Raw genomic sequence first — 9,807 nt, forward strand, 5'->3', positions numbered from 1 at the left:
CCTGGTACAGGACTCACAACAGCTCCCAACTGCTCCCGATCCTCTGGCTCCCTCCCCAGCCCCAAAATGCTAGGATTTCAGGCTCCTCCCTTCTGTCTCAGCCCCACCCTCTCCCTCCCTCAGACACCATGGGACGCCCCCCACCCCTTGCAGCTCTTTACTGGAGGATCCTGCTCTTGCTGCTGGGAGCCTGGGCAGGTAGGGGGACCGGGAGGCCCCTGAAGGGAGGGGGCAGAAGGCAGCAGTAGTGCTGGGAGCCTGGGTGAAAGCTGGGTGGGTATGTGGGTGCGTGTGGTGGTGTGGGGCGTGTGAAGCGTGTGACTTGGTGTGGGAGCCTCTGTGGGCCTCCTGGGTGTGGGTGGAGGTGTAGAAGACACCGCAGGCATGGGAGTGGGTTCAGTTCTGCTGAAAATGGCATCAGTACTCAGGGGGGCGCCTGCACAGACACACATGGGAGTATCGTATGAGGATCTGTGTGAATGCATGTGGACGCACACTTGGCTATGTGACTCACGATGACTTGGGACCGTCAGTGAGCGAGCACGCAGAGGACTGGCCGTGTGTCCGTTTGAACCCACAGTGGTTGTCCTGGCCCGGGCACTGACCCGGAGGGTGGAGATCCAACCCTGTCCCTCCTGCCGCAGGATGCGCCAAGGCACAGGGGTCCAAGATCCTGGAGGGCCAGGAGTGTGAAGCCCACTCTCAGCCCTGGCAGGCGGCCTTGTTCCAGGGCCAGCGACTGCTCTGCGGGGCTGTCCTTGTTGGTGCCAACTGGATCCTCACAGCTGCCCACTGTAAAAAAATGTGAGTGGATCTCTGGGGCAGAGGCAGGCTGGAGTCTGAGGGGGTTTAGGCCTTCACTCAGGAAGAAAGCTGGACCCCTGGTCTAAGGGAAGAGGGCTGGGGTCTGGACTCTGGGTCCTGAGGGAGGAGATGCTGGGTGCCCCAGTAATCAGATGCTCCTGCCTGGGTTCCAAGCTACCTCCTACCACTTGCAGGAAGTACACAGTGCGACTGGGTGACCACAGCCTGCAGAGTAAAGACGGGCCCGAGCAGGAAATCACAGTGGCTCAGTCCATCCAACACCCCTGCTACAACAGCAGCGACATGGATGACCACAGTCACGATCTGATGCTCATCCGACTACGTGGTCGAGCATCCCTGGGGCCCAAAGTGAAGCCCATCGATCTGGCGGATAAATGCGCCCATGTTGGCCAGAAGTGCACTATATCGGGCTGGGGCACTGTCACCAGCCCCCGAGGTAGTGGGCTTGGAGGGAGAAGAGGAGCTGTTGGCCCAGTGGACCCTGAGCCATGGGCAAGGCACAGCTCCCACAGAAGATAAAGAAGGGAAAGTGATGTGTGATGTTGAGATTCACCAGAGGTCCATATTGGAAACCTTGAAGGCGAGACAGGAGTGGTGAGGGAAAGAGAGTCAACAGATCGCTAAGCAGGGCTGGAAAAACAAACCCAAAAGTCCTCTTTTTGGTAGATAGCACCATCTCATGAAAACTTTCATTGTATATGATTTTATATAATCTTCATAACAGACCTGGGATATAGGGCTCTGCAGGAGCCCAGGAAAGCAGGCTCCTCGGTCCCTTCCCTGTAGAACCCAGGAAACCTGGCCCCATCCCCTCTTGCCTTGTTATGAGTTTATACCCTTCCTCCCCCAGCACTCAGTGGTCCAGGTCCCTAGTTCCCTTCTTACTCTTGGTCCAAAAGTCTGGACCTCCATTAAAGGCATCCTTTTGGGACTTCAGAATCTAGACAGCCCCTTGCCTTACTTCATAGTGGAAAATAAAAGTTGGGGGCTCAGCTCTCAGAAGCAATAGGATCCTCCAGGAAGTGGCAAAGCACGATTCAGGTCCCTGCATGCCTGACTCCTGATGCAGATGAGATGTTGTATTGCTGCAGAAACACATCTGCTCATGAATCTACCTAAACCACAGCTCTGCCCCTTTACCTGGGGAAGTCCCTTTCCATCTCTCAGCCTCCCTTTCTTCATCTGCAAGTTGAGAATCATCATCCAAGAGACTCTCTTCAGCTCCACAAGGCCTTAGGTTACATCTGTTTTCTTCATTGTGTGTTCTGAGTGTTTGGGATGGTGACTGGTACATAGAAGGTGCTCAACAAGTATTTGTTGAACAACTGAGGTAACAAGAAAGTGAAGGAATGTGTCTGTCCTTCAAAGACCTGCTGTGTTACATGAGATTGTGAGCATTTCACTCTAGCACAGAAAATTATTTTCTTATGTTTATTCCTCAAAGGAGATTAATGAAAAAAATGAATTCCACTTTCAAGCATTAATTCAACACTTATTTATTGAGCATCTAGCATGCCCCAGGTGCTATTGTAGGCAGTGGGGATCCAATCATGAACACACCATAGCACCCTGTCCTTATGGAGTTGTGTTGCCAGGTGAGGGAAATAGAGAGTAAGCAAATACTCATAAAATAAAATATCAGGTAGAGTTAAGAGCTATAATTAAATAACGTGGAGGGTAAATGTAGGGAGCGGTAGAGGGGTGGCATTTTAATTAGAGGAGCCAGGAAATGTTTCTAGGAAAGAGTGACATTTGGAAAGTGGAATTATCTAAAATTGAGCCCTCCCCCCTCCACCCTATTGGTCTGAGGGCAAGAAGACTAGCTAAGAGGGTCAGAGGTGTCTTAAGGGACATCACAGCCCCTTTCCCCCCAGTCACCTGCCTTTCGATTTGAAAATGACTTAGGACAAGATAAGATCAGAGAGCCACTCTCTAGATGGGTAAAGACACGTCTGTGGTATTATTTGCAGTTTCCTTTAATGTATCTAGTACGTGGGCCCAGCAGAATGTTCTAGAAAACTCCCCCAGAGCAGCTTCCAGTGAACAAAGTGGGGGTTAGATCCAGAGGGGAATGGAAAGAAAGGGTTGCTCTCTTACCACCTCTTTCTCCTCAGAGAACTTTCCTGATACCCTCAACTGTGCAGAAGTGCAAATCTTTTCCCAGAACAAGTGCGAGGCTGCCTACCCAGGGCAGGTCTCAGATGGCATGCTTTGCGCGGGCAACAGCAACGGGGCTGACACCTGCCAGGTGAGTGACTTCTGAGATCTCCTCCCTCATCTCGCAGGCCCCTCAGGAGTTCCAGTCTTGAGAAGGGGACTCCAAAGAATTAGTACCCAGAGAGGTTGCCCCAACCCCTACTGAGTGGGAAGGAGGCACACAGGAAGCCACACTCCCAGTCGAGGTCACAGGGCGTAGGGATCAGGAGCATTGGATGTGACTGTCATCCTCTTAGGAACCCTTGCCTGCAGGATAACCTGCCGGGAGGGGCGCTCTAGACCAGGAGGGAGACGTCCTCGAAGGGGACAGAGTCTGGCTGAGGTTAGGCAGGCTCCCTGCGCCCTCCCAGCCTTACTTCTGGAATCTGCTGGCACCGGGCAGGAAGTCAGCCACTTCCCTCCCCTACCTCCTGGGTCCCCTGGGATGGCTCCCTTCTCCTCTGATTGCTTCCTGCGGAGCAAGGCTGCCTCGCCAGGTGGCCAGGGAACGTTGGCTTCGACTTTGCAGCCTCCTCAGTAAGCTCCCATCCCCTTTCCTGAGGCCTTTTTTTCCCTGTTGGCTGTAACTGCTCCGGGGCCCTCCAGGGTCCCCTGGCTTTGACTCCTCCATGGCAGCCCCACCCCCGTCGCTACTGATTGGCCCCTGAAGACAATGCTTTCTTCCTCATTGGCCAAAAATGAAGTCATTTCCACCGGTCAGGGGTTTCTTCCCTGGGGATGTGGGTGTGTGTGTGTGTGTGTGTGTGTGTGTGTGTGTGTGTGTGTGTCCGTCCGTGCGTCTGTCTCCACAAGAACTCTGCTTCCGTCTCCCATTTTTGGCAACTGGAATCCACGGAGGAAACAGCTCAGTCCCCTCCGTTTGGCCCCCACTGTCTTCTCTCGGGGTGGGACCCTAGAGACTTCACTCTTTCCTCACTGGTCAGGATTTTGGCCATAGCCCTTAGACATCCTGTGTCCCGCCTTCTCCCTCCTGATTGGTCTCAGGGGCCGGTGCTCGTCCCCATTGGCTCCAGGGACCAATCTTGCTGAAGACCTGGTCTAAGTGCCAGGTGCAGCAGCGGGAGGGACTGTGGGTGGCTAAGGGACATCGCCGTCTGGCTCCCCCTCCAGGGCGACTCCGGAGGCCCGCTGGTGTGCGACGGCCTGCTCCAGGGCATCACGTCGTGGGGCTCGGACCCCTGCGGGCGGCCCGATAGACCTGGCGTCTACACCAACCTCTGCCGCTACCTGGACTGGATCAAGAAGACCATGGGAAAGAGGGGATGATCCTGGGGGCACCCCGGGCCTCCTTTAATAAACTCACGAGACTGGCTGGCTTCTTGCTTGTCTGGGCTTTGCCTGGCGGGGCGGGGGAGGTGCTGCCCCCTGCTGGCGGGCTTGGCGGGAGTTCTGCGGAGACTTGGACCCTTGGCCACTCTGGCCATCCCACTGCCTGAATTGACTCCCACCCCCAAGGACTTGGGTGAGTGGGAACATTTTTCAGGAGAGAAACGACGTTCAAAATTTTTCAATATTCAGGTGACTGATGTGAAAAATAGTCTTTTGCCCATATTTTTATTGGTGTATTATAATTATACATAATGATGGGATTTGTTGTTAACATATTCCTACATACACACAAGATGACAATATAATTTGGCCAGCGTCACTCCCAGCACTCCCCCTTCTCTGTCCACACCTCTCACCCTCAGTCTCTTTCCTCTACTTTCTCCCTTTGATTTTTATGAGATCGCTCCCACCTTTCTTTTCCTTTTTCCTCTCTAGCTTCCACATATGAGAGCAAATATACGTCCCTTTAAAGGTTTCATTTAGTTGTAGTCATTGTTGTTCTTGAGCAGCTAAAGTGTTATAAGCTTTGGGGAGATATTTTTTTTTCACTTTTTTCAATTGTGAAATCTGCATAGAGAAGAGAACAGGTATTTACAAATGACACCTGGGGAACTAGCAAAAAAAATATACCTGTTAGCCCCCATATCTAGAAATCCTTCTCACAACCTAGAGTTGTCTTGGGGCATCTGCCATGACTATAGGAAATGACATTGTGTCCAAATTGAAATGTGGAGCAATGTGCCTTTTGGGAACTGTTCATTAGAAAACACATAAATTGTCTTAGGAGGGCTGGGATATAGCTCAGTGGCAGAGCACTTGCCTGGCATGTGTGAGGTCTTGGGTTCCATCCTGAGCATCTCGAAAAATAAATAAATATTTTCTTAGGGAAAGGTGGCGGGTAGTACATAGTGTGAGGACATAAACAGTCACTGTCCTAGGATTTCAGATTATTCTTATAAAAGAGAATTTGACCGATCCAGCTCACCTTTTCTCCTTTAGCCACGGCATAGTTCACTGAGTGACCATTTGTTTGCGTTCTGGTCAGGTAACCAGTCCTATCCAATGGTGGCTATGTGGAGTCACATGGTAGGAAACTTGGCCACTCAGGGCTGTTGGAAGGCCATTCTCCACTAGGGCTATGCGTGTTTGAGATGTCTTGCCCACAGCAGTCTCCAAATCTGATTGGTCCAGCTTGAACTGGCCCCACCCCTTGGGCCCATCATTATCGTTAAAGGTCAAGCATGAGATTCCTTGGCTTGGCCTGAGTCCTTCCTGTGGCCCAGTGGGCCGCTGGGATTGGGGACCTATGATTGACAGTGTTCCAGAACTACAGGGAATGAGGGAGCAACTCCCCTAAAGAAGTGGGGTGCTGCTCTTGGAGGAAGGGAGAAGGGAATCCAGAAAGTCAGAAACAATGGGCCATCAAACCACAGGCTGAGTCAGGAGGTGCTAGAGTCAGTGTGTCCAGGGTCCCTTGGGGCAGGATGGTCAGATGCCAGTTCTCATGTGATCATGTGCTGCAAGATGAGTCACCAGACAGAGGTTCAGGACATGGGTCAGAGGGCGGGAGGTATGAGGCCAGGTGTCTGGGTGGACTTAGCAACAGGTGTTGGGACTAACCCTGAAGGGCACAGGGGGCTCTAACCCATGTGGGGGCATGCATCTCTAACAGGCCCAGGGTTCTGAATCTGTCTTGAAAGCAGAGAGACTCAAGGTGTTTGAGGGTGGAAAGGGGAACTTTCCTTTTCAGAGTATGCATCTGTGCAGCAGGGATACCCTGGGCTCTTCAATCCCTGACAGTCAAATTCTGACACTTGCTCCTTCAGCGTGCTACTTTGCTCAGGGGATCTGATCTCTTAAACTTCCATTTCCTCATTTGTAAAATGAAGATGTCAATCCTCACTTGGGCTGGATAGAGATAAGAATAGAGATAAGATCTGAGAACACTGGACACGCCCCCTGTAGGTAGAGCTAAGTGGCAACCTGCTTCCTTCCCTGGATGGTGGATCACGGAGCTGATACTAACTTGGAGCCTGCTGGGTAGCTGTCAACTTCCCATCATTTTTCTATAATCCTCCCAGTTGGCTCGAGAGGTAAGCTCTGCGGGTTCCCGCCTGAGAGAAGGGCAGTATGAGACTCAGGTAAGAGAAGTCACTTACCTGAAGTTGCAGGGTGGGCAACAGGCACTCAAACCTGGGCTGGACTGACTTGTGAGCCACATTCTTTCTATGACACCCTGAGGCAGAATGGCTCAGAGATCAAGGGAGGCCTGAGCACAAAGGCAGTGGATTTGTGGGTGCCAGAGGCTTGCAAACTAGTGTTTGTGTAAGTCCCTCCTATCTTCTCTGGTCTGGGCTGGGTGCTAAAGAAAACAACAGAGCGCCTCTGCTTCTGAAGACCAGCATTTAGCAACAAAGCCAGACTAAATAATTAGGGCCACAGCTTCCAGGGTGACAGGTCTGCCAACCACATCTGGTGATTTAGGGGTGGATGACAGGGCTCCGCGCCAACATAGCGCCTTTCCTTTGCTGAGGAGGCAGGGAACTGAGGGATGAGAGGATCTGGGATGAGCATGTGGGCAGGAGATAGCATCCCGCGAGTCTTGCTAAAACTCCTCTATTTGGGAAGCCAGGAAGGAAAGATTCAGGTGCTGGGTCATGGGGCTGTGACCTCACATGGCCCAGGGTCTGCCTGCATTTGTTTTGGGAGCTCAAATCAGGAAGGTTGATGCTCCCCAAGGCCAGGGCCCTGCTGTGCAGTGGGCAAGGCCAAGGGCCCAGTTCTGGAATCTGCTGTTGGACTTGACGGGAGTCAGCATCTCAGGGCTAAAGAATTAGCCTGAACTGAATTAGCCCAGCACCCCCGTCAGAACCGAGTTAGTTGGCAGAGTTTATTTTCAAGTTTGTGTTTAATGAAGGGTCAGTTGAAGAAGTGACAGTGGAGTTTGGGGAGAAGTTGGAATAGAACCGAGGGTAGGAATTGGGTTGGAGATGAGAATCAGGGTGGGATTGGGGTCAGGGTGTTGGGACTGGTGTGGGATGGCAGCTGGGTGGATCTGTGGGGAGGACGTCAAGTGGGCTCCCTGCCGCCAAGGCAGACACTGAAGTCTGAGTTGTACGTGGGGCAGGTCTGGGGCTGAGGCTATGGTGATACTCGGTATTTGGGTTCAGGCAGAGTTTGGCTTATGGTTAGGGGAGATCCAGGGTCAAGGTTATTGAGGTCTGGGTTCTGGCCTGTGTGGATATTTGAAGTCAGGAACTCAAGTCAGGGTTGAAGTTCTGGGTTCAGGTAGAAATTGGGGTTGGTCAAGGATGAGCAGAATTTGGTGTTACGATTGTGTACCAGTCAAGGTTTGGAGTTCAGCCCAGGGCTATGTGAAGATTGGTGTTGGCTGGCATTAGGGTTGACCTTGAAGCTGGCCTCCCAGCTCTTTCTGCCTCTGTCGGAAGCAGCTGGCCACACCAGCCATGCCCCTCCTCCATCAGCACCCTCGAGAGGCCACGGCCTTGACACCCTGCACCCTGCACACATCTGTTGTTGGCTCGGACCTGTTGATTTTCTCTCCTAAGCATAACTCGAATCCATGCACTTACCATCATCTCCACCTCCCTATGTCCTTGTCCAAGTCACCAACGTCCCTTCCCTAGACAAGAGCAATGACTTCCTCATGGTCTCCCAGGGTCTTCTCATCCCCCAAATACAGCAGCCAGGGTGACGTTTTGAAAATACAGGTCTTCTTATGCTCTTCTCCTCACTAAAGTCCAAGTCATTCTTCATTGTCTGCAGGATAAAGTGGGACTCACTGCGACACGCAAGGCTCCTCGGGGCCTGCCCCCATCGGCCTCTGGCTCTGGGCTGCATCCACATCGCGGCCAGCACAGGGCCCTTGCACCTGTCACTTTCTTTGCACAGTGTGTCCTCCTTGTTCCGCTTATAAACTTCCAGTCAACGCTTGCTGTTCTTTCACCTCTGAGCTCATTGTCAAAATTCCCCGATGTGCTTCCACGATACCCCGTCCTTTTCCTTCGGAGCATACCATATTTTACATTGGCTTATTCTGAATTATTTGAGGTTGTTCTTTTGGAGGAGACCCACAGCTCCTTGAAGAAAAGGGCTCTATCCCGATCTGTGCAGGTGCCCTCAGTGTTAAGGGCCAGGCTTTATGGGCAATGACCAAACAGACTCCATGTTTACCCTGAGACTCCATAGCATGTAAGAAATGCTTCTCCCGCAGGAAAGCCCCACCCCTGTACCCATGACTAGTTGCCTAGCACAGCATACTTGGCAACACAAAGTAGCAATTCTTATAGGATGTAAAATCCCTCTCTTTGGTTCCCATTTTCCTTGGGCAGTGTACCTTATTGGGGAATAATTGATTAGACGTTAGTAGCCATTCTTTAACTTGTACTCGACTAGGGTCACTTTGATCCATTTCTCTTTTGATTGTGATTATGGAAAAATCCCATGAGAAATTCTGAAATAGAGTGAAAATACGATTAAGGACATTGCATTGTTTGGTTAATGGTGTCATTCAGCTCCTGGACTCCTGCCTGCTTGCTTGCTTGCTGGTTGCTATGTCAACCTGAATGTGGGTTTTGCAGTTTTTGCTTTTAAATATCCGAAAATGTTGAGGCTAGAGGCTGTCTTCCTGCAGAGAAAACTTGGTCCTGTAGGAAGCAGTCTCTGCCAGTCCAACAATAAAGACTCTTCAATTTGGACAAAACGAGGACTTGGTGTGTTTTCGGAGTGACCTGCCCCACAGTACTCAGCACCGACCCCGCCTGGCACAGCTCTGCCTGTTACGTGTTGTTAAGTGCGTGAAGGATGGGGCCTCTGTGGACAGGGGAAGAAGGCTGAAGGAAGGGTTGGGTTTGGTGACTACAGTGGCTTCCAGATAGGGATTCAAATGGGCACTGGATTTGGATTCATGGCTCCGGCTCAAGATCTGGTATCGGAGTTGGGATTTACAGGAACACGGAGGTGTTAGTAAGGATGAACTTGACTACAAGGACCAAAGGACTTGGACCCCCACAGGAAGCCTGGAAAAGCCATGTGATGATGGGGCTGCACAGCTGGCGGACTGCCACCCCAGCGATGGCATGGAAGACCCAGCCGATGACCTGTGGGCTCCGGAAGTGTTTTGGCTTAATCCTCTGCCCACTTCTCCTCATGGTCCGCTCACGCAGTTCCAGAATCTGCATTCAGAAGAGACGCCACGGGTAAATAAAGAAACTTCCAGTGTTGTCTTTGGGAAAATTAGGACATCTTTCTCAAAAAATTTGGGGGGGTCTTCTCACTCCTTATTGGCTAAGACCATATCACATGTCAATTTTAAACCAATCAGCAGCAAGCATCATGTGGTTTCCATAATTGGATCCTCCAGGATTACAGCCATGATGAGGATAAAAGGTTATCCAAAAAGCCAGGTGTGTTGGC

The 9,807-nt window shown here is 51.6% G+C and overlaps 1 protein-coding gene across 1 annotated transcript; it reads left to right on the top strand.

The window, feature by feature from the left end:
* Nucleotides 1-128: 128 nt before the first annotated feature.
* On the top strand, nt 129-4,308 carry Klk8 (kallikrein related peptidase 8). The gene is made up of 5 exons (XM_076839532.2): nt 129-198; nt 645-804; nt 999-1,261; nt 2,940-3,073; nt 4,153-4,308. Exons 1-5 carry the CDS (start codon nt 129-131, stop codon nt 4,306-4,308), a joined length of 783 nt encoding a protein of 260 aa, XP_076695647.2.
* Nucleotides 4,309-9,807: the final 5,499 nt, after the last annotated feature.

This window comes from Callospermophilus lateralis, chromosome 18, assembly GCF_048772815.1.
Source record: "Callospermophilus lateralis isolate mCalLat2 chromosome 18, mCalLat2.hap1, whole genome shotgun sequence".
Taxonomy (NCBI): Eukaryota; Metazoa; Chordata; class Mammalia; order Rodentia; family Sciuridae; genus Callospermophilus; species Callospermophilus lateralis.

Coding starts and splice junctions, on each gene's coding strand:
- Klk8 (XM_076839532.2), top strand. CDS start 129: ATGGGACGCCCCCCACCCCTTGCAGCTCTTTACTGGAGGATCCTGCTC. Junction 199..644: donor GCTGCTGGGAGCCTGGGCAG/GTAGGGGGACCG, acceptor CTCCTGCCGCAG/GATGCGCCAAGGCACAGGGG. Junction 805..998: donor GCTGCCCACTGTAAAAAAAT/GTGAGTGGATCT, acceptor TACCACTTGCAG/GAAGTACACAGTGCGACTGG.